This window comes from Podarcis pityusensis (genome assembly GCF_964106645.2).
Source record: "Podarcis pityusensis genome assembly, chromosome: 1".
Taxonomy (NCBI): Eukaryota; Metazoa; Chordata; class Lepidosauria; order Squamata; family Lacertidae; genus Podarcis; species Podarcis pityusensis.
This window is the reverse complement of record NC_138028.1, coordinates 4,384,593-4,409,234: the sequence shown is the minus strand read 5'-3', so window position 1 is coordinate 4,409,234 and position 24,642 is coordinate 4,384,593. Positions and strand designations below refer to the sequence as shown.

Here is a 24,642-nt window from a genome sequence, read left to right as displayed (position 1 = left end):
GACAGGCTCCCCTTGCTTCTCCCTTCGGCAGGTGTTTGAAAGACAATGCTATGCTCCTGGCTATGCGCTTGTCATTGTTCACACAGCATTATTATTATTATTATTATTATTATTATTATTACACCACCACACTATACCTGTAGGTCTCAGAGTGGTTCACAACACAAAGTCACAGCACAAAATACGTAATAAAAATAATCAAAACAATTAGCAATACTAATGTAAGTAAACGAATAAAATATACACTCCCCAAGAAAAAGCCCCCCCCCCCAAATTTCCTGGCCCACAAAAATCCAAATCAACAGATAACATTTAAAAACAATTTAAAACAATCCCACCCCCATATAAAACAACACCCACCCAAGTTAAAACCTCATCCCCCATTAAAACAATTTTAGCACAAATTATATTACTATTATTATTATTATTATTATTATTATTATTCTATATCAATATGCAGAGCCATCGTTCTTATTCATTTGCACTCAGGATCAATTACATTATTATTATTATTATTACTAATATTAATATTATTATTAATAATAATAATAACAGCAACCAACTTTGCATACCACCCTTCATCCGTAGATTTTTTTAAATAATAATTTTTATTAATTTTCCAACACAAATAAACAATCATATCAAAATTTCCACAAATTTGGTTCTGTTTGGACTTCCTTCAGCTTCTCTGACAATCATCCATATTTACTTCTCAGTTACGCATTTCTTCTGTTTATATTGCCATTAAACTTCCCTCCCACTTCTATTTCTTTTTAACAATATATCTCAACTTTCACAGTGCTTCTTGAAACCCCACTAGCGTTGTTTGCACATCACACGTTTTTTTCAGATATTCAACAAATTTCCCCCAGTCCTCAATGAACTTTTGGTCTCGAAGATTCATCCGTAGATCTCAGGGCAATCCACAGCATAAAAACACATGATCAAAGACACAAAATGTATAACAAAAACAAGAATGGAACAAAGTCGTGAAGCCCCCCTCCCAACCCAAATAGTTGATAAAGGCTGAACTATGCAACGCTGAGCCAGGAAGACAGATGCTCTAACAGCTTTCTAGATCCATTTCTTGTTTGGAACAACAGAGAAAAACTTTTGCCAGGAATCTGCAGGCAACTTATGGCCAAATAGCCCTGAAGAATATTTGCAACAAGGAAGACACCAGTTACCGTATTTTTTGCTCTATAAGACTCACTTTTTCCCTCCTAAAAAGTAAGGGGAAATGTGTGTGCGTCTTATGGAGCGAATGCAGGCTGCACAGCTATCACAGAAGCCAGAACAGCAAGAGGGATTGCTGCTTTCACTGCGCAGCGATCCCTCTTGCTGTTCTGGCTTCTGAGATTCAGAATATTTTTTTTCTTGTTTTCCTCCTCCAAAAACTAGGTGCGTCTTGTGGTCTGGTGCGTCTGATAGAGCGAAAAATATGGTAGTCCTTCTAAGGTAAAGGTAAAGGGGCCCCTGATGATTAGGTCCAGTCGTGACCGACTCTGGGGTTGCGGCACTCATCTCGCTTTATTGGCCGAGGGAGCCGGTGTACAGCTTCGGGTCATGTGGCCAGCATGACTAAGCCGCTTCTGGCAAACCAGAGCAGCGCACGGAAACACCATTTACCTTCCCGCCAGAGCGGTACCTATTTATCTACTTGCACTTTGATGTGCTGTCGAACTGCTAGGTGGGCAGGAGCAGGGACCGAGCAACGGGAGCTCACCTCGTCACGGGGATTCGAACCGCTAACCTTCTGATCGGCAAGTCCTAGGCTCTGTGGTTTAACCTTGTTTGGAGCAACAGAGAAAAACTTTTGCCAGAAATCTGCGGGCAACTTATGGCCAAATAGCCCTGAGGAACATTTGCAACAAGGAAGACACCAGTTAGTCCTTCTAGGGGCTTGAAATAAAGGGAAAAACTTCCTTGGTTGTTTACCAGGCCGGGGGGGGGGGGGGAGGGAATGATACTTCCTTGTACCTTGAGGACTGCAATCCCATAATCTCGGAGTGCTTCTGTGGATTTATCCAGTTGTTCCAAGAACATCTCAGCAGATGGAGAAGCTGGAAGATAAACAAGAGCCTGCTCTGCTTCACAAGAACAATTGCGATTATTGCTAAAACATTTCTGGGACGCTGTTTAATGTGCGCAGGGCTTCACGGGGCTTTCTGATGCAGCGGGGGGGTGGGGGGGCTGCCACCAGCTCCCCAACCAAATGTAAATTAAATGCAAAAGCAGGAGTCAAAATGCAGCACTCACCACAAGAAATTATAACTGAATCTGAAATCCTTGCACTAATGCAAAAAGGACAGTGAGATCTTCCCAGTCACAAGGTGGTTTTGCCTTGTAGTACAAGGCTCTTTGCAACCATCAAGGCTCCCAAACTTGATCTGCTTTCATTGCCCATCTGCTAAGTCCATGTTTCCACATTTAATAGGTATATTACAGGGGTCAGCAAACTTTTTCAGCAGGGGGCCGGTCTCCTGTCCCTCAGACCTTGTGGAGGGCCGAAATATATTTTGAAAAAAATTTTGCACAAATTCCTATGCCCCGCAAATAACCCAGGAAGAACCTCTCTTCCAAACCTCACTCCCAGAGCTCATATGTTGTGAAATTCTCTCCCAAGAGAAGTTAGACTGGCTGCCTCTTTCAGGCTAAGACTTTCCTGCTCAGACAGGCCTTTTAGAAACTAAAGTGCACATGAGGCTGATCACTGGGTTGCTATCAGGGCAAACTGGATTTTAATTGCTGGTTCTGATTTTCAGCTACTGTTTCTAATGCGTTTCTTTTTATTACTTTGTATTTTATAACATAGTTTTTAAATGTTGCAAGCCGCCTTGAATCCCAGCTTGGGAGAAAGATGCGATACAAATCCATTAAATTGCAACAACAAACCAACCCTACTAACCAAATGCAATAAAAACGCAGATGGGGGAAAAATACTCACTGTCCCTCCGAAAATAAACCAGAGACGCTTTGGATGGTTGCAAGCCGCTGAGCTGTTCCAGGGACACCATGTCCTCTGCCTGCCTTGTTGCAGACATGTAGGTAGCCCATAAGAAGAGGAGAGAGAAAGGGGTTGCGCACCCACTCATTTTTGGCCATGGCATGACTTCGGTGGTTTACAGCTGGCGCAGGGAGCCCAGACCTTGGGGAGAAAAATAGTTACAACCGTTGATTAAACAGAGCGCCAGATCTGGAGAGCCAACAAGGTTCAGAAAAAGGCAACCGTAACATTCAAGGGGCTTGGAGCAACTCCCCTATGGGGGAAAGGCTGCAAAAGTTTTTAATTCAGCAGGAAGGAACGTAATCTATCTGGACCCTGCGCTCATCATCTGAGACCGGTCTTCATGCGCCCTCTCCACATGAGGTCCAGAGGGTAGCAACACAAGAACGGGGCCTTCTCTGCAGTGGCTCCCCGTCTGTGGGATGCTCTCCTTTGTGGAGGTTTACCTGGCACCTTCATTACATATTTTTAAACTAGAGGCAAAAAGGTTCCTTTTAAATGTGTCTATGGGAAAGGGGGGCGCGTTACTGTTTTGCTGTTTTGTTTCACATATTTACTTGTGTTTTTATCTTGTATTTTATTCCGTGAGCTGCCCTGAGTGCAGATTTTCGTTTATTACACTAGTGAAACTTTTCGCAAAGGAAGACAAAAGGAGATTTCCCAAGAACGAAAAGACACTGGTTGAGGAATGGTTGAGGGAGTTGGGTACGTTTAGCCTGGGAAAGAGAAGGCCGACAGGTGACGCGAGAGCCACCTTCAAATATCTGAAGGGTTGCTGTATAGAAGATGGCGCAAGCTTGTTTCCTGCTGCTCCAGAAGGCAGGACACCAAACCAATGGCGTCAAATGACAAAAAAGGAGATTCTGACTAAACATTAGGAAGAACTTTCTGAAGGCAAGAGCTGTTCAACAGTGGAACAGATTCCCTCGGGAGGTGATAGACTCTCCTTCGCTGGAGGTTTTTATGCAGAGGTTGGAAGGCCATCTGCCAGAGATAATTTAGCTGTGATTCCTGCATTGCAGGGGGCCGGATTAGATGACCTTTGGAGGTCCCCGCCAACTGCATCACTGCCAAAATTCCAAGTTTGCCGCATTCACTGGTACAGTCACACCTCTTGTTACATTTGCTTCAGGTTAAATCTTTTCAGGTTGCGTCCCGTGGTGACCCGGAAGTACCGGAAAGGGTTACTTCCGGGTTTCACCGCTCGCGCATGCGCAGACGTGCAAAATAATAATAATTTATTTGTACCCCGCCCATCTGGCTGGGTTTCCCCAGCCACGCGCATGTGCAGACGCGGCGAATCGTGACCCGCGCAGATTGCGTTCTGCTTATGTTGTGAACAGGACTCCAGAACGGATCCCGTTCGCAACCAGAGGTACCACTGTACTCCTTTTGCCACCCAATTTCAACAGAAAGGCAGCTGTGGAGCAGAAGGTTCCCTAACCAGGCTATCAGGGAATCCTGGGGAATTTTTCAACACCTTGTCGGAGGGTGGGGGAACCACCAGATCCAGCCCTGTGCACTTATCTGCTGATAAGATTACGAGCTTCTTGGCAAACAAATCTGTCAATTCAGGAGTGTGGTTTTTTTCATACTTAAACTTGCTACACTGCTTGCTTGAAAGAGGGTTATTATTCTCTTCTCCATTTCCCAACGTTTTCCTCCATCCGCTGAAGGTACCTAAAATATTGGTAACCATAGCCGATGTTAAAAATTAACCAGTTGCCCAAACCTATGACCTGCTGTGTCCGTTTCCAAAGACAGGGCCTTCATTGTGGTAGCCCCTAAGCTGCGAAGCTCCCTCTTCCCAGAGGTGTGCCTGGCACCTTCGTTGCATAGCTTCTGGAGGATTAATTGCACCACAGTGAATGGTATGGAATAGGATTTATCACTGGCCTTCTTTTGAGACTTTAGACAAGAGATTAAACAAGAGAGTCGCTCTTGTTGCTTAGACGGGGGAACTTTGCAAAGTTAACACCTTGCAATAACTTTGTACAGTGGTAATCCCTAGCCGGAATTAAGATTGCTGGAAGAAATATCAACAGCCTCAGATATGCAGATGACACAACCTTGATGGCAGAAAGTGAGGAGGAATTAAAGAACCTTTTAATGAGGGTGAAAGAGGAGAGCGCAAAATATGGTCTGAAGCTCATCATAAAAAAAAACAACGAAGATCATGGCCACTGGTCCCATCACCTCCTGGCAAATACAAGGGGAAGAAATGGAGGCAGTGAGAGATTTTACTTTCTTGGGCTCCATGATCACTGCAGATGGTGACAGCAGCCATGAAATTAAAAGACGCCTGCTCCTAGGGAGAAAAGCAATGACAAACCTAGACAGCATCTTAAAAAGCAGAGACATCACTTTGCCAACAAAGGTCCGTATAGTTAAAGCCATGGTTTTCCCAGGAGTGATGTATGGAAGTGAGAGCTGGACCGTAAAGAAGGCTGATCGCCGAAGAATTGATGCTTTTGAATTATGGTGCCGGAGGAGACTCTTGAGAGTCCCATGGACTGCAAGAAGATCAAACCTCTCCATTCTGAAGGAAATCAGCCCTGAGTACTCACTGGAAGGACAGATCCTGAAGCTGAGGCTCCAATACTTTGGCCACCTCATGAGAAGAGAAGACTCCCTGGAAAAGACCCTGATGCTGGGAAAGATGGAGGGCACAAGGAGAAGGGGACGACAGAGGACGAGATGGTTGGACAGTGTTCTCGAAGCTACCAGCATGAGTTTGACCAAACTGTGGGAGGCAGTGGAAGACAGGAGTGCCTGGCGTGCTCTGGTCCATGGGGTCACAAAGAGTTGGACACGACTAAACGACTCAACAACACCTTGTGTTACGGACAGGATCCGTTCCGGAGACCCGTCCATAACGTGAAATGCCCGCAACTCAAAGCACTGCAAAGCCACAACTGTCAACCTTTCCTTTGTTTTGCGGGAAATTCCCTTATTCCAGCACCGTTTCCCACTGCTGTCCCGGATTGTTAGATATCCCGTAGACTGTCCCCGGGACAGGTGAGCCTCCTGATCCCTTATTTTCAAATAAGGGTTGCCGCAGGACGTAAGGGTTGCCGCAGGACGTAAGGCAAAAAGACGCAACATGAAATGGACGCAACATGAGGTGTGACTGTATTTGAATAAGTTGTGACAGATGGAGACAGACAAATGTTTCTGTGGAAGAGATCAGGGAGCCATATTTGGAAACTTACATAATATTGTCTTGTTAGCTGGGTGGGGGGGTGTGATGTTTTATTTCTGATGAATTATGTTGCATTTATTTTACGTAGCATATAAATAAAGTCATCTAACCTGAACACCAAAGATCTTTTTTGTAGGAAGTTCACCGCTTTGGGCATCTCATTCCACTGGCAATCAGTATGAAACTTTTCATTGATCTCCTGTCCCCAATCTTGAGCATACCTATGTTCATCTGAAATAAACTCCACTGACCCCAGTGCACAATTTAGTTACTTCCTTTCTCAGACACGTGCTTAGGACTGTACCTTTAACCTACCTGGCCAGGTGTTGGCTAAAAGAATGGATATTGTTAGAAAATGGTTATGTATTAGATCTGGAAGGACATGAGATGAAGATGATGGAGTTTAGGGAGCTGGCTGATCTCACCGGGAGAATCCGCGACCAGGAAGAAGAGGAACACCAAGAAGATTGGAAGAAATTCAAAGACTATTTGAATAAATATTGTAATATTAAAGATATGTAATCACTTGAAAGAATCAATTAGGTCTAGGATTAAATTGGGATTAAATATATAAATAAGAAAATGTACAAAAAGAAAAGTAAGGAAATTTGATTATGACTGTGATATGGTTTATGAAATAATGATACAGTGGTGCCTCGCAAGACGAAATTAATCCGTTCCGCGAGTCTCTTCGTTTAGCGGTTTTTTCGTCTTGTGAAGCAACCCTATTAGCGGCTTAGCGGATTAGCACTATTAGCGGTTTAGCGGCTATTAAAGGCTTAGCGGCTTAGAAAAAGGGGGGGGAGCGAAAAAAATCTCAAGACTCGCAAGACATTTTCGTCTTGCGAAGCAAGCCCATAGGGAAATTCATCCTGCGAAGCGCATCGAAAAACGGAAAACCCTTTCGTCTAGCGGGTTTTTCGTCTTGCGAGGCATTCGTCTTGCGGGGCACCACTGTATTGGAAACTGCTATATATAATTACTAAGAAATTCAGATGGAAGAGATTTGAGGAAGCCAAATAATATGTTTATGAAGATGGATTTTAATTAATTAATTGACAGTCAAGTGATGATCAGTTGTATTGTATGTTTCATATTCTTTTTTCTTTTTCTTTCTTTTTTGTTTCATTCTTTTTCTTTTATTATTGTCAACTTTTTCTTTTTTTTGTTATGTTTATGTATGAAAAATAACAAATATTATAGAAAAAAAAATCTGGAAGGACATGATAATAGATTTGGTTGGCACGCGTATTTGTGGTATGATAAGGTTAAAGTTCATAAAGCTTTCTTGAACCATGTTATAAGGTGGGGGCCCACATCGTTAAAGTTGTTAAATGTTACAAATGTTATGCATAAATGTATCCTTTTGACTTGACAGCTCAGGGAAGTTACCTAGTTTTAACAATCATATAAAATCAACTCCTTTGCCAGTTTCCTCTATTTCAACACTATTTTGGTCTTGGAAAAGCCCCCAAAGCATGAGGACTATACACGCCTCCTACCCCAGGAAGTGCCCAGAGGGGACAATTGCTGGGCTGATTGTTGGCCAAGGAAAGCCTAATCCCATCACCAGACTTGCCAAGGGTCCAGACATCCAGAGGAAGTTCTATTGTACTTTGGGTGGTGGGACTTCAGAGGTGTTTGCCTATGCTCATCTTATACCTGGGTCTTGCCCTGCCATGTCTGCTTATGCTAATCTTGTACCAAGGACATGTCTGGATATGTTTCCCAAGGTTAAACTAGTGTAACCCCTGTCTAAAAGGTAAAGGGACCATTAGGTCCAGTCGGGGCCGACTCTGGGGTTGCGGCGCTCATCTTGCTTTATTGGCCGAGGGAGCCGGCGTACAGCTTCCGGGTCATGTGGCCAGCATGACTAAGCCGCTTCTGGCGAACCAGAGCAGCACACGGAAACGCCGTTTACCTTCCCGCCAGAGCGGTACCTATTTATCTACTTGCACTTTGACATGCTTTCGAACTGCTAGGTTGGCAGGAGCAACTGGAGCTCACCCCGTCACGGGGATTCGAGCCACCAACCTTCTGATTTGCAAGCCCTAGGCTCTGTGGTTTAACCCACAGAGCCCCCCGCATAACTCGTCTACCCCTCCCCTTTTGTGACATGTCAGTGATGTAGCAATGATGTGGCAATGATGCCATACGAACTGTATTCTGGGATATGGTGGGAAAGTTTTAAAAGTCCTTGTCACCCCCTCCTCGGGGTTCAAAATTCCTCTTTGAACCTGTTGCGCAATAAACTTTAGTCTACAGCTATTTGCTCCGGTTGGTGGCTGGACTCCTTCCTTTATTCCGCAGGGACCCGCGGGCTCAGCTGGGGGACTGAGCAGCCTTGCGCCTAGATTTTTCCGTAACAAAGGAAACTGGCATGAGAGTTGTGGCATAAATGTAAAAAGAATTATTAGAACAAAAGATACTGTGGTGGCTTTCTCCACTTGAAGCAAAATCGATGAAAAAAATAAATATGAGGAATGACTGGGTAACTTATAAAGAATTATTAAAAGAGGTAGATCAAGATTTAAAATTAAGGTGGTATGAAGAAATAAGAGGACTAATAACCGATTGGCTGCAGTATCACCAGCTTAATGAAGTTTTTAAGCTGGATAAAAAGAAAGGTTTTTCATATAAAACCTCCCGATTCGAAAGATAGGTGTTGGAAAATAAAAACAAATTGATTTCTAAAATGTATAAACTTCTATGGGACTGGCAAACAGGTCAAATGAGTGAAGATACACTGGGCAAGGATTTTGGTTATAATATTGAATTAGCAGTGTGAGACAGATTATGGATTGCAGATCTGAAATTTACAGCATGCTACACTATATGAAAATTATGTTCTCTTTGTATTTAACTCCTAGTAAATTAGCTAAAATATATAAATCAAATTATAATATGTGCTGGAAATGTAAAGAGAAAGAGGGCACCTTTTATCACAAGTGGTGGTCATGTAAAGTGATAAAAGCTTTCTGGGAAATGATACATTATGAGTTGGGGGGGATGCTGAAAATAACCTTTTCTAAGAAACCAGAAGCTTTCGTTTTAGGAATTTTAGGTGCGGAGATCCCGAAAGACCAGGAGAAATTGTTCATGTATGTGACCACAGCTGCCCGAATGTTGCTGCCCCAGAGATGGAAAGAAAATTCAGCTCCGACCAGAGAGGAGTGGCAGTTAAAATGAACGAACTATGCTGAATTGGCAAAACTCACAGGAAGAATCAGGGGCCAGGAAGAATCAAACTTCAGCAAAGAATGGGGGAAAGTATAACATGTAAATGAAAAATTATTCCAAACAACTACACTTATTAGCAGGTTTGACAGAAGACTTCCAGCAAAAATCTGAACCATGGACTGATTAAGGATTTGTAATAACTGGAATTGTCTTCATCCATGGACCATAAAGAAGGCTGATCGCTGAAGAATTGATGCTTTTGAATTATGGTGCTGGAGGAGACTCTTGAGAGTCCCATGGACTGCAAGAAGATCAAACCTCTCCATTCTGAAGGAAATCAGCCCTGAGTGCTCACTGGAAGGACAGATCCTGAAGCTGAGGCTCCAAGACTTTGGCCACCTCATGAGAAGAGAAGACTCCCTGGAAAAGACCCTGATGTTGGGAAAGTTGGTAAAGGAGAAGGGGACAACAGAGGACGAGATGGTGGGACAGTGTTCTCAAAGCTACCAGCATGAGTTTGACCAAACTGCGGGAGGCAGTGGAAGTCAGGAGTGCCTGGCGTGCTCTGGTCCAGGGGGCCACGAAGAGTTGGACACGACCAAACGACTAAACAACAACAACTGGAGTCAGTGATAAAATGGAGAATGAAAATGTAAACAAAGATCCACAATAGAAGGGAAGGGAAGTCAAAGCAGATATGATATCTGTATTCCTTTATTAGGCATATTAGGCATAAAGGATAAAGGGATGATATCTGGGGGTTTTTTCTTTTTTGCTGTTATGCTGTGTAAAACGGAAAGCATAAAAATATTTTTTTAAAAAAATAAAATAAAAATACATGGCCAAGTGCAAATGCATATTTTTTATTTTTAGCATCAAGAACACAAGACGAGCCTGCAGGATCAGGCCCAGTGGCCCACCTAGTCCAGCATCCTGTTCTCACAGTGGCCAACCAGATGTCTGTGGGAAACCCGCAAGCAGGATTCGAACACAAGAGCCCTCTCTCCTCTTGTGGTTTCCAGCAACTGGTATTCAGAAACACTGCTGCCTCTGACTATGGAAGCAGAGCTAGTAGCCCTTTCCTCCTCCATGAATTTGACCAGTCCTTTTTTAAAGCCATCCTAGTTGGTGGCCATCCCTGCCTCCTTTTGTTGTAAACAAAAATCTGCCCTTTTCCCCTTATGGGGTATCCAAGAGCCCATATAGAATTCTTATGTAGGTTCCCTATTGGTAGGAGAGAATAACAGAGGCCAACCAGAGAATACTGAGAAGCAAAGCAGCTAGTAAGCCTGATCTTTATTGATCTGTTGCAACAGGGTGCCCCCTTCACACGCAGGAGGAAGGAGGATCCAGAACAAAGGTGTGCCTGCCGTTATATAGACATTTTTAATTCCCTGCCCTGGAGCTCAAGACCACCCCTCCATACATCATACATATATCACAGAAGGAGTATAAACCCAAGACCACCCCCCAGATACATCATACCTACATCACAGAAAAGGCAGTCTACAGCAGAAATCTGAGTGCGTTGTTTTTCTCGTCTGACAGGTTACCTGTTAATACTCACTTGACTGGATTACCTGGGGAGCCTGGCCAGTCTTTTGTAATGATAAATACTTAGTTCCTGAGCCAGGTCACAGGCTCACCCTATTCAAACACAGACATACCCTTAAGACAGGATTTGTGAAGGAAAAGACAATGGGGAGGCTTTTCCATTTTCCTTTGACCTTGCAGAGAAAGCATTTGGTCAGTTTGGGAATAAATAATGGTTTCAGGTCGGAAGTTCCAGTTTAACTACACTCTGCGCGAGGAAGTCCCTTCTTTTCTTTGTCCTGAATCTTCCGACCGTTCAGCAATATTTGGTTACTCACCGCATCACAGTGCCAAAGAAACAGCAACTCACCTCCACGCGCAGCCGTTGCCTTCCAGATGGCTGCTCGCTTCTCCCCCAGTTGTGAAGGTGGCAGATCCCAGTTGCCTGCCTCTGCTAAATATTTGGGGTCCACATGGCACCGTCGCCTCCCAAGCAACCTGGGGTTCCGGTGGCTTCTCTCCTGGACCCCGATGCATCCCAGTCAAACCAGTCCGATGACTTCATGCTCAGCGCTAGAGTGCTGCCATGTTCTGAAAGGACCCAAAATATCCCACTGCAAAAAGGGAGGAAAGCAGCCATTGATTGTCAGCCTTTGAGCATCATTGACCTACAGCAGGGGTCAGCAAACTTTTTCAGCAGGGGGCCGGTCCCCTGTCCCTTAGACCTTGTGGGGGGCCAGACTATTTTTGGGGGGGGGGAATGAATGAATTCCTATGCCCCACAAATAATCCAGAGATGCATTTTCAATAAAAGCACACATTCTACTTTTGTAAAAACACCAGGCAGGCCCCACAAATAACCCAGAGGTGCATTTTAAATAAAAGGACACATTCCACTCATGTAAAAACATGCTGATTCCTGGACTGTCCAGGGGCCAGATTTAGAAGGCGACTGGGCCGGATCCGGCTCCCAGGCCTTAGTTTGCCTCCCCATGCCCTACAGCAACGCGGGAGGAGCCTCTGTTGGCTGTCCTAAATAGAGCCCTTTTTCCAAACTCCCCTTAGCAACAGGGGATCCTATAGAATAGAGAGCCAGCCCTCCGAGGCGACCACCCCTCTGAAGCACATCAAATCGGAAGCCGCCTTGAAATCCATGGGGCCTCCTTGGAGGTCAATGCACGCAGAGCTCAGGCGTGGGACCAGGGATCCACCTGGAAGCTGCAAGCAAATCAATCAATAGGACTTGTGCAAAAGTCCCTTTAAACAGCTGGGAGGCGAAGGAGGGGCATTGCAGGGCACTAAAAAAGCCCGATTTCTTCTGCACATCAGGGAAAACCGGTTGCCTTAGAGCCTTTTTCCCCCATTTTTGCAAAGTGGTGCAAGCTTCATTGGCTACACAGAGCAACAGCACGCAAGAGAAACTGGGGTGGGGGAGAATTAAACCCAAATAAATAATATTTTTTTTTCCTCCAATGCATGGCATCTTACGCACACAGGCCTCTTCCTCCCTCTTCCTGCCGGATCCAGTAAAAAGGAGGGCGAGAAAAGGCGCAGAGGTGGCTGTGCAAAACAGAGAGAGAGCGGGCTCCGCCAAACGCGAGGCGGGCGGGCTCCGCCAACCTAAGAAAAGCATTCCGGAGGCGGGGCCGCCAGCCAGGGGCGGGGCTGAAAGGGGAGTGGGCGGGGCTTCTCCCCTTGAGTGACGCGGCCCGGCAGCCAGCGGGCGGGCCTCTGGTGGGCGGAGCTCCCCGCCGGCCAATGGCGAGCGGCGCGTGGCCCGGAGCGAGCGCCTCAAATCGCCGCGGCCGCTCAGCTGATTGTTTCTTTCGCAGCTGGAGCGAGGGAGGGAAGAGTTGGCTGGTTCGGGGAGAGCCGAGCCGGCGCTGCAGGGAGGCGGGCGGGCGGGAGGTTCACTGGCTGGGCAAATATATTTATATATATGGATTATTTTTGAAGCTGGATTTGCCAGGAATTGCATGGAGCTGTGAGCCTCTCCGTTGCGGGGTGCAGGGCACCCCTTCCCCCCAGTTTTGCACCCCACCCACCCACGCACCCCTTTGCACAACCCCCGGTTGGTTACTTTGCAGGGCACCCAAGGGTGCCCCGGGGGTGCCATGGTGCTGCGGGGCCCCGATCCGGGCCCCGATCCCCGCTCCCCGCTGGCCCTGGGACTGAGCACCTTGCACACGCTCCTCTACGCCGGCCTCTTCCTCTTCGCCTACCTGCAACTCTGGCTGCTGCTCTACTACCGGGAGAAGCGGCTCAGCTACCGCACCGTCTGCCTCTTCCTCTGCCTGCTCTGGGCGGCGCTGCGCACCGTCCTCTTCTCCTGCTCCCTGCAGGGCGCCCTCCTGCCGCCCCACCGCCAGCCCCGGCTGCCTCCGTTCCCCCGCTGGCTGCTCCTCTGCTTCCCCGTCTGCCTCCTCTTCGCCACCGGCTGCCTCCTCAATCTCTATTTTGCAGAGGTAAGTGGGATGGGGAGGGGGGGGGTCTCTGTGTGTTTCAAATAAATATATGTTTGTTTGGATTTTTTTTTTTTGCATGGTGTTTTAAAAACAGCAGAACAAAACAAGCGCGCGCGCACCCGGCAGCCCAGGCACGCCCCCCCCTTCCTCCTCCTCCTCCGGCTTGTTTGCCTCTTCTTGTTTACCACATTCTGGTGCATCTGCAAAAAAGCTTGGGATGGATTTTCCTCCTCCTGGTGTTGGAAAAACCCAAAAGGTTTTTTTTCCCCCCCTGCAAGCCTTGGCTTGTGTGATCTCTCTTGCAGTTTTTGCAGAGGTTGCAAGCGCACCCGGGCTTGCTGTATAGAGCTCTTGTAATTCTAGATGTGCATGTAAAATATATGTGCTTTTTTCTCCTTTTTCTTGCAAATAAGGGGCCAGCGCTTGCAGAGTACCAGCAACAGCCTCCCAGGTTGTCTCAGCTGGGGCAGGGAGCGGTGTCAGCCATTACGTCATCGCTCCGGAGCCTTCCCCCCCCCCCCCCCATTGTTGCTGCATTCCTCCTCTCCCTGTTTTTGCTTTCTCTCCTCCTTCAGTGTCAAGACCTTTGAAAGCATCTGGCTATTAACCCTATTCCCATTTTTACCTGCTTAGCCCTTTTGATGGCATCTCCACATCATCCTAGGAAACTATTCTTTTAAAACTGTAAGCGAGTTTTACCACTTTCTATAATCCAGAAGATGAAAGCTTCAGAGCTGAAATATTTTTGTGGCTGTTTCCCCCCCCCCCTTTCTGCTGGGGTTAATTTCCTACCCCTCCCACCCTGTGTCTTGCTGATCAGCTGTTTCCAAACCCCTGCAAACTCCCCGTCTCCCAAAACAAAACAACATTCAATTATCTGGCTTCAAGGTTTGGATGTTCCATTGAGCATATTGCATTGCAACCCCCCTCGTTGTTGAGTTGGGAGTAGTTTACACCGGGTTCTTTGGGGGGTTATTTCCAGGCAGGTACCCAGGAACTCCATACAGCCTTGAACACAAACCTCCTCCTCTCTCCCGATTTCAGTTTTGGCACCCCTTCTCTGAACAGGATGATGCCCCCCACTCTACAGCAGTTGGCTGAATTTCCTTAAAATTTCCTTTCTTTTGGTGGGTGTGTTTCTTTTGAGTCTCGGGCAACACTCCCTCTGTGTGTGTGTGTGTGTGTGCAAAAGTGTCTTGTCACTTAGGATGCGGTGTCAACAATGATTTCATTCTCCCAGGGATGTTCACGTGATAAGCACGAGTGAGAGAGAGGCTGTTATCCCCAGGAAAAAATAAGCACTGGCTTCTCAAGGCTTGCTTTTTCGTAAGGCTCTCTCTGGGGTGGCGAATGAGAGTTGATGCGGGAGTAGCAACCTTAAGGCTGCAATCCTCTAGCACCGCTGAGCATGGTGTTGCTCTTCAAATGGGTGTGCATAGGATCGATGGACCGCAAAATACTGTGCCGCACCTTCCGAGGAGAGGGGGTGACATTTGCAGGTGGCATCACCCATAAAAGGTAAAGGGACCCCTGACCATTAGGTCCAGTCGTGGCCGACTCTGGGGTTGCGACGCTCATCTCGCTTTACTGGCCGAGGGAGCCGGCGCACAGCTTCCATGTCATGTGGCCAGCATGACTAAGCCGCTTCTGGTGAAACCAAAGCAGCGCACGGAAACGCCGTTTACCTTACCGCCAGAGTGGTACCTATTTATCTACTTGCACTTTTGACGTGCTTTCGAACTGCTAGGTTGGCAGGAGCAGGGACCGAGCAATGGGAGCTCACCCTGTCGTGGGGATTCGAACCACCAACCTTCTGATTGGCAAGCCATAGGCTCTGTGGGTTAACCCACAACGCCACCTGCTTCCCAGCATCACCCATAGGCATCCCATAATCCTTGCGAAGGCAAGCTAAGAGATCAGGGTGGTATTGGCTGGTTTCAGCGCTGTTACTAAAACATGACATACCAGTTGCAAGGTTTTAAGGCTATCGAAGAGAAGCGCTAGAAGAGTCGTGCTCTTCAGAAGGTCTGGCTTAAGAGTACGGGGCTTGAAAGTTGTTAAGCGTCAACCCAGATCTCGCTAAAGAGCAGGCTCTTAACCAGGGGTTGGCAACCTAAGGCCCATGGGCCACAAGTCGTTTAACCGGCCCATGAACTGAGCCGCCCGCTAGGCAAGTCCCTGTGCACTGTGCTAAACCAGCGCGGCGTGGGGACTTGCTTCCACGGCGCCAGAAATTGCGTCTGCACATGCACAGATGCCAAAAACCGCAGAAACTGGAAATCGCGGGCATGCGCGTTGTGTGCGCACACTCGGACCCACAGAGGGCTCTCCGCTGGAGTGAATTGGCCCAGGCGAGGTAAACCTTGCTGACCCCTGCTCTTAACCTTTTGTGTCCCCTGATTCCCCCCTGGGTAAAGAGGACTACTGTATTTTTCGCTCTGTAAGATGCACCCGACCATAAGACGCACCTAGTTTTGAGAGGAGGTAAACAAGAAAGCAATGCAAAGCCTCTTAAGCGAAGAGGGAGGAGCACTCCCGCTGCGCTCAAGAGGCTTTGCGTTGCTATCGCTGAAGCCAGAAGAGGAAGAGGGATCGGTGCGCACTGATCCCTCTTGCTCTCCTGGCTTCAGCAATAGCTGCACAGCCTGCATTTGCTCCATAAGACGCACACACAGATTTCCCCTTACTTTTTAGGAGGGGGAAAGTGCGTCTTATAGTGGGAAAAATACGGTACTTAAGAGGCAGTAAAGGCAACAAGAAAAGCTGCTGTTCCATGGCAGGACACCTCTACTCTGACTGGCAGCCAGCAGCTCTCCAGGGTTTCAGATGGGAGCTGCTCCCTGCCCTACCTGGAGTTACCAGGGACCTCCTGCATGCAAGGAAGATGTTCTGACACTGAGCCACAGAGCATGTTAAGTTATGCACCCATTGGCTGTGCCCTTCTGCAAAGTGCATAGGGCAATTTCAAATGGACTGTCCCCTGATGGTTAGTAAGTTGGGGGTTGGGTTCGTTTCCGGATTTTCTGCCTCGGGGGGCTCCCCAAAATGTACCGTATTTTTCGCTCTATAAGACGCACCAGACCACAATACGCACCTAGTTTTTGGAGGAGGAAAACAAGAAGAAAAATACTCTGAATCTCAGAAGCCAGAACAGCAAGAGGGATCGCTGCGCAGTGAAAGCAGCAATCCCTCTTGCTGTTCTGGCTTCTGGGATAGCTGCGCGGCCTGCATTCGCCCCATAAGACGCACACACATTTCCCCTTACTTGTTAGGAGGGAAAAAGTGAGTCTTATAGAGCAAAAAATACGGTATTTGACAAGCTCTTTCTCCATGGTGTTCCCCTCAGAATCTAGTGTTAATTAAGGATCTGGAAGCATGGGGAACCAAGCAGAGCAGCTTGAGACCAATGAGTTTAGGGAAGGACAGAGTTCCTTCTGTCTCACAATGATCTCCTTAGGTGTATCTGCACTCCACATTTTTAAACTGCATTCAGTTTGTTTGCAGGTCTAAAGATTGAGCTGATATATTATGGGGTGCAGCAGCGAGGCAGGCCTGTTGACTTTAGACTACAGGGTTAACTGATGTAACAGCTCTTTAAAATCAAATCTGCAGATTAGAAGCACTAGTTCTGGAGGAGGGGGAAATCTATCCTCGATCTGAAGCTTGCAGGTTCCTCTTCTTCAACCAGACTCGAAGGGTGAAGCCAGCTTTCAAAATGGCAGCTTGAGGTGGAATTTGACGTAATTGTCTCCTCCTGAACTCCATGAGCTATGAATTCACATCTCAAGTTAACCACGGAGCAAGGAGCCTTAACTTCAGTCCCTAGAGATTGATTGTGGGAACTGGTCTAAAAATCTGGCTGCATGGACAGACAGTATCAAAGAGAAAAGGAAGACTTGAGACTGATGATTAACCCCGAGCATATCCTGTGCACACTTACTCAGAAAGGAAGACCATTGCTCAAGCCTGTGCATATTTGCGGAGGGATTTTGGAGAAGTCCCCTGCCCCCAAGGAGTTGTTGCCACATAAAAATTCAGGGGTCAGGGATGGGGAGATCAAGCCAATGCAATCCAAATTGCAACTGAGGTGTAACTGGGAACAAAAAAAATGCATGGATATGTGCCCCCTTCTCTAGAGGTCCAGAGGGCGGCAACACAAGAACAGGGCCTTCTCTGTGGTGGCTCCCCGTCTGTGGAATGCTCTCCCAGGGAAGTTCGCCTGACGCCTTCATCACACACCTTTAGGCGCCAGGCAAAAGCGTTCCTTTTTAACCAGGCCTTTGGTTGATCTTATTGACCTTTTAGAAAGTGGCTTTGGGGGGGGGGTATTGGGTTTGTGCTTTTGGTTTGATTTTATATGTTGTGGTCTTGTTGTGAACTGCCCTGAGACCTCTGGGTATAGAGAAGTGTATAAGTTGAATTAAATAATACCGTATTGGCCCGAATATAAGCCGCACCCGAATATCAACCACTCCCTTAAAATTCTGCAGGCACTCACACCCGTTCTGTTTTGCCGTATGTCTGTTTCAGCAGCGATATCGTAAAAGCCAGTTTTTGTAAGGTCACGAATTTAAGCCGCGCTTTAACTTTTCATGGTCAGAATTTGGAAAAAAGGTGAGGCTTATATTCAGGCCAATACGGTAATAATAATGATGATAATAATAATTAATAATCTCACATATTGGGAGCTTGCCCCAGTTCCATGAGCTACAGTTCATGTCATGGAAGGGGGCCGTGAAGATTTTGCTGGAGAACGGGTCCCTTTTACAGATCTGGAATACTGAGTCATGAAGCTTTGCGTTGCCCAAGAATGCCAGTTTGTCTTCTGCCAGGGAATGATTAAGCAGAAACCACCACTGCCACCATCTCCTTTGTAGAGAATTCTTTAGCTTTTAGAAGGGGACGACAGCGGACGAGATGGTGGGACAGTGTTCTCGAAGCTACCAGCATGAGTTTGACCAAACTGTGGGAGGCAGTGGAAGACAGGAGTGCCTGGCGTGCTCTGGTCCAGGGGGTCACGAAGAGTCAGACATGACTAAACGACTAAACAACAATAGCTGGGGGGGGGAGTGGGATTTGCCAGGGGTTTTTGCCCCAGGTGAAGCCCCAGAGAGACGCCATTGAGGCTCCCAGCCGCTGTGTGTGTACACAAATGCGCTTGGGGTGTGTGGCAAACTGGATCTTTGACTCGGGTGAAATAAAGCCTAGTTTTGCCCCTGATTTTGGGCTTTTTAGCTTAGCAAGAAGGTGAGCGAGGTGGGGCATGACAGAACTGTAAAATTAAGCATGGAGGAAGTGGTTAGAGAGAATATTTTTATTTCTCTCTTAATACTAGAACTCAGAGCCAGCCAGTGGAACTGAATGCCGGAAGATTCAGGACAGACAATAGAAAGGGCTGCTGTCCTTCGTGCTTGGTTCAACTCTGAATTTTACCAAACTGGCCAACAGCTTGGCTTCAAAAAGATTGGAGAAATTCATGGAGGTTTGGGCTCTCTGTCGCTACCAGCACCAGTCCTGGTTTCAGGGTTCTCAACATAGGTTGGTGACTGTGAGAATAATCATAATAAATTTTTATTTATACCCCGCCCTTCCCGGTTCAGAAAACCGGGCTCAGGGCGGCTAATAACAAATTTAAAACACTGATGCAACAAAAAACAGCATAAAATACAGTATAAAATGTGAATAACAATAAATTCAGAATTCAAAAATCAATTTAGGGGGGAAATCCATCCAATAAACATTAGATGATCCCCAGGACTAGCTGGCTAAATTAGTCCTATTTGGGCCAGCGAGGAGACCATGGGAGAATTAGCTGTGGGATCCCAGAGCAGGTAATCTTCATAAAAAGGGGAGTGGGAGGGAAGAAAGGGGAATGAAAGATCAGACTAAGTTCAAATTGAAAGCCACGCAGAATAGCTCTGTCTTACAGGCCCTGCGGAAGGAAGTTAAATCCTGCAGGGCCCTGGTCTCATGGGACAGAGCATTCCACCAAGTTGGAGCCATCACTGAGAAGGCCCTGGCCCTGGTGGAGGATAGTCTGACTTCCTTAGGGCCCGGGACCTCTAAACTATGATTATTCATGGACTTTAAGGTCCTCTGCAGGGCATACCAGGAGAGGCGGTCCCGTAAATACGAGGGCCGTAAGCCACAAGAGGATGGATGGGCTAGCTGGGACTTTGTTCTCATCTAGAAGGCTCTTATATTTGTTAAGAAGGAAAAGGGAGTGTGTTTTTGGCCTTGTTTCCCTGAGTGAAGGCTGTATTGTGGATTTACTCCGCAGTAAGGAGGATCCGAAACCTGCATTGCAAGGGGTTCGGCTGGATGAACCTGGGGGTCCCTTCCAACTCTACAAATCTATGAAACAAAGTGTTATGCCTGCCCTGAAACCTCTGCAGGCACAAACAGTACACAAAGCGGGCTTGCTTTATTTTTTATTTTTTATATTGAGTTTATTTACAGCACATACACACACTTGTCGAACTAAACATGAAAATAATAGTACAGAATGAAAAGAAAAACAAACAACAACAAAACACCAAGCAAGAAAATACAAATAAAACGTGATAAACGTAAGAAAACTTAAACAAAACAAATAATAATATAAATATATACCATATTTCAGTTCTTCTTTTCTTCTAATTGACTTCCTTCATCCTCAACACCGGCTTGCTTATCGTCGTCTTCTTTGGTGATCACTCGTAGCTAAGATTGTCTTCCATAAACATGGTTTTAACAATGAGTCCATAAGTGACAGTGGAGGCCAGTTCTGGATCCACACATCCTTCCACAGTGGGGACATTGGTTTCCAGGCGGGAGTTGAACATGGTGAGGGTTTGCCAAGCGTGCCTTCTTATTGTTTTATTGTTGACTTCTGCCTGACTCTGGCTCCTGACAAAATAAGGGCTCTTGTGCTCGAATCCTGCTTGCTGGTTTCCCACAGGCAACTGGTCGGCCACTGTGATAATGGGATGCTGGGCTGGAGGGGCCAGTGGCATGTTATGTACTGAAGTTCTCACCCTGGGCCAGCAGGGGGATACTGTAGACAGTTTTCACTCAGGTCCACATATGCAAATAAGGGATTGAAAGTGACGTTCAGTGATTGGATAGTTACAGAAAGTGGTTACTGTTGTGTTGTAGTGGAGCTCTATATAAGCAGGCTGGCTGAACCCTTCAGTTCAGTTCTGTTCTGGCCTGTGAATAAACAAGAGCTGTCTGAAGAATCGCTGTGTCGTCTGATATGTTCACCCACAGCTTAACACAGCAGGCGGTTCGTATGTCCTTAACTCGCACTACTCAAACCTAGACGTGACCAGAAACACAGCTAGGCTCCAAAATTCAAAGTTCTCCAGTTCGAAACAGCAGCTGAAGCTGTCAGTGTGGATGCTGGAACGCTGGGGCAAACTGCTCAGGGGGACTCATTCCTAGTAGAAAATTCAAAAGAAAACAGGTCATGGTTTCCTCGTGCATCATGGGAATAAGCTCTTCTTCTTCTTCGTTGGCGATCACTCATAACCAAATAAGATTGTCTTCCATAATCACGGTTTTAACAGCCAGTCCGTAAGTGACTGTGGAGGCCAATTCTGGATCCACACGTCCTTCCGCAGTGGGGACACTGGTTTCTGGGCAGGAGTTGATCACGGTGAGGGTTTGCCAAGCGTGCCTTCTTCTTAGCACATTTCTCCCTTGCGTCCTGAGTTCGAGTGTCTGCAAAGCCCATGACACCTTTGGTAAAGGCTGTTCTCCAACTGGAGCGCTCGCAGGCCAGTGTTTCCCATTTGTTGGTGTTTATACTACATTTTTTTAGATTTGCCTTGAGAGAGTCTTTAAACCTCTTTTGTTGACCACCAGCATTACGCTTTCCATTTTTAAGTTCAGAATAGAGTAGTTGCTTTGGAAGATGATCATCAGGCATCCACACAACATGACGAGTCCAACGAAGTTGATGTTGAAGGATCATTGGTACATCGTCACAAATGCATGATGTAAAGGATACCTGGAGGGAGCCCTATGATGGAATAGGGGAAAACCTCACCCAAACCCACGTTTTCTCTCTTTCTGAACAGGTGATCTTCAAAGTGAAGTGTGCCGCCGAATTCAACAAATACAAGTGAGTCTAACCTTTGGGGTGGTGCCTCGTAATAAATTAGTTATGTAAAGGTAAAGGGACCCCTGACCATTAGGTCCAGTTGCGGACGACTCTGGGGTTGCGGCGCTCATCTCGCTTTACTGGCCAAGGGAGCCGGCGTACAGCTTCCGGGTCATGTGGCCAGCATGACTAAGCCGTTTCTGGCGAACCAGAGCAGCGCACGGAAACGCCGTTTACCTTCCCGCCGGAGCAATACCTATTTATCTACTTGCACTTTGAGGTGCTTTCGAACTGCTAGGTTGGCAGGAGCAGGGACTGAGCAACGGGAGCTCACCCTGTCGCGGGGATTCGAACCGCCGACCTTCTGATCGGCAAGCCCTAGGCTCTGTGGTTTAACCCACAGTGCCACCCGTGTCCCAATAAATTAGTTACCGCAGGTTTTAATCGCAGGTTAAAATTTGCCGCTGATGAATCAACGTGGCTTGATAAATGCGCAAAGGCACCCGAAGGGTCTGCAGTGGTGTCTGAGCCGCTCAGCCTTCTTTCGGGAAAGCACAATTTTTTTCCTCCTCTTTCATTTCAACATGGCCTGTATTTCAAAGGAATTCTGTTTGGGAAGGAGGAATCTGGTTCCTCCCAAGTCTTTGGGACTACAGCTCGTGTCAGCTTTGACCATTGGCCATGCTGGCCGGGGCTGATGGGAGTTGGAGTCCAGTACAGGTTCCCAGCACTCTTGCTGTGGCTTTCTATAAATAACTGTAGCGCAGCTGAAGCAGATGGTGCTCTCTTGGCAAAGCCAAGTGGATTTATAGGGAGGTACTCAACTACCGTATTTTTCGCTCTATAAGACTCACGAGACCATAAGACGCACCTAGTTTTTAGAGAAGGAAAACAAGAAAGCAATGCAAAGCCTTTTAAGCGAGAAGGGAGGAGCGCTTCCGCTGCGCTCAAGAGGCTTTGCGTTGCTATCCCTGAAGCCAGAAGAGCAAGAGGGATCGGTGCGCACTGATCCCTCTTGCTGTTCTGGCTTCTGGGATAGCTGCACAGCCTGCATTTGCTCCATAAGACGCACACACATTTCCCCTTACTTTTTAGGAGGGGAAAAGTGCGTCTTATAGAGCAAAAAATACGGTAATTTTATGCACTAGTGAAGTGGTCATTCCTCCCTCATAACTTTTCCGTACGTGCAAACTGCACCATCCCCAAATCTGCTCCGGAGCATTGGGGAAGCCCCCAGAAAAAAAAACTAGGGATTAATGTGAGGAGAAGGGACTGTATTGCCAATTTATGGAGGCCCTTTATTCTAACAAGACAGAGCTATTCCACCTGGCCTTCAATTTGAATTAGCCTAATCCTCTATTCCCTTTTCCCCTTTCCTCTTCTATGAAGAAACCCTTTCTGGGACCCCACATTTAAATTCTTCCCTGGTCTCCTTGCTGGCCCTAATAGGACCAACTTGGCCAGTTAGCCCTGGTGATCATTCAGTGTCTACGGACTGGGATTTCCACCCCCACCCCACCCCCAAAATGACCCCTGAATTTTAGAATTTTATTGATATTGATGCTGCATTTTATGTTGTGTTTTATGCTGTTTTTAAGTCACATTTTAATCAATGTTTTATATTTGCTGTTAGCTGCCTTGAGCCCAGTTTTTAAACCGGGAAGGGCAGGGTATAAATACAAAATTATTTATTATAATAGTTCGGATTGCTGGTATTCAAAGGGTTGGACAAATGCCCCTTTTTGAGAAGACATCTGATAAACCAAAAGTATATGAAGGAGAGATCTCAAATGGCCCTTTTTTAAAAAAAATACATGGGGTTATTTTATTTCTTATACAAATAAAGAGGCACATAGTTACTCAGTGCCACCAGTATGTACAAATGTCCAGTTCATTTGAGACTATATAGCGCCTTTATTCTCAATCATGGAACTCACTGGTGGGCAATACTTTTATAAATCTTAATTGTTTGTAAATGGGATATTTGTATGGGTTAATACTTTATTCTCCCTTTGGAGCTGCATGGTATCTTTGACCTTCAGCCTGCAAATGCTTTTATGGTTTAAATCTTTGATTCTTTGTTTTCTGTCTGTTTACACTTGTTGTTGCTAACAAATCAATAAAAAATAATAATAAGAGTTAAAATTAAAAGAAACAGTGTGGATTTAGGGAGAGAAAGAGAGAATATTCTGTAGCGCAAGGATAAATCCTTCTGCTGATAGGCCATTCACCTTATTGCTATGCTGAATACAACCCACAGGTTTTGAGAGCGCTTTATCTTCTGTAATACCGATGGATCTTGAACTTGTTTGGCTTTTAACGCTCTGTACTTGAACAGATTTCTTTCCCCACTTGGCTTCCATCTCGCCCCACTGGGGTCCTCTCTGCCCCCTTTCCTTCCCCTTTGTCTCCTGCAGCTAATGTCTTACTGCGCCTTAAGGCAGGAATAGCCAACATGGTGCTTCTAGGTATCGCTATAATAATATAAATATAAATATTATAAATATAAATAAATATAATAAATATAAATTTAAAAAATATTTACATCCTGCCCATCTGACTGGGTTTCCCCAGCCACTCTGGGTGGCTTACAGCGTATATAAAAACATAAAACATTAAACATAAAAAACCAGAACATCTATTAAAATTTATCAGATTTTGAAATGCAGAAGCAAAGAAAATCATCAAACCATTAATTCTAGCATGTGGGGGGCACCTAAATTGTATAATTTGGCATCTCAATGATTGCTATTATTAATTGCATTATAATTGGCATTGTTTTAGTGAGGCTATTGGACTGTTGTAATTGAAAACTAATAAAAATTCTTATCAAAATAAAAAACAAAAAAACTGCAATCTCTTATACAGACCATAAATAAACCAATAGAAACCAAGAATAAGAATAAACAGTTTACATCTATACCCAAATTAAAATAACATCCAACTAAACATTTAACCAACCCCAGCCCGACGAAAACAAAACCGAGGAACCAAAATTGAAACATTTTAGCCAGTTGCCCCAACCCAAGAGTTGTTAAATGGGATTACGACTCCGTGCTGGATTTACGTATGAGCTAAACAAGCTATAGTTTAAAGCCCCACTCTCTTGGGGGCCCCAAAAAAAATTTAAAGGAAGAAAACCTGGCTGTACATCTCCAAAATATAAGAT

General features: G+C 46.0%; 2 protein-coding genes across 4 annotated transcripts in view; one reads left to right on the top strand and one right to left on the bottom strand.

Annotated features, from left to right (window-relative positions):
* Positions 1–13,274, bottom strand: part of TXNDC16 (thioredoxin domain containing 16) — a 58,087-nt gene extending 44,813 nt beyond the window's left edge. The window contains exons 1-4 of one of the 2 annotated variants that reach the window (XM_081020262.1): positions 13,145–13,274; positions 11,293–11,536; positions 2,948–3,148; positions 1,981–2,063 (exon numbers count right to left, since the gene is read on the bottom strand). In XM_081020262.1, the coding sequence (XP_080876388.1) occupies positions 1,981–2,063; positions 2,948–3,110 (246 nt within the window). In that variant the 5' untranslated portion in view covers positions 3,111–3,148; positions 11,293–11,536; positions 13,145–13,274. Of the gene's footprint in view, positions 1–1,980; positions 2,064–2,947; positions 3,149–11,292; positions 11,537–12,414; positions 12,540–13,144 lie in introns of those variants that run through there. The other variant, XM_081020261.1, reaches the window with a different exon arrangement.
* The window catches only part of GPR137C (G protein-coupled receptor 137C), a 31,697-nt gene continuing 19,827 nt past the window's right edge, over positions 12,773–24,642 (top strand). For both annotated transcript variants that reach the window (XR_013982100.1, XM_080991669.1), the window contains exons 1-2: positions 12,773–13,387; positions 21,451–21,494. Coding sequence is in view for 1 of the 2 variants with exons in the window: in XM_080991669.1 (XP_080847795.1) it covers positions 13,037–13,387; positions 21,451–21,494 (395 nt within the window). In the remaining variant the exon portion in view is untranslated. The remainder of the gene's footprint in view (positions 13,388–21,450; positions 21,495–24,642) is intronic.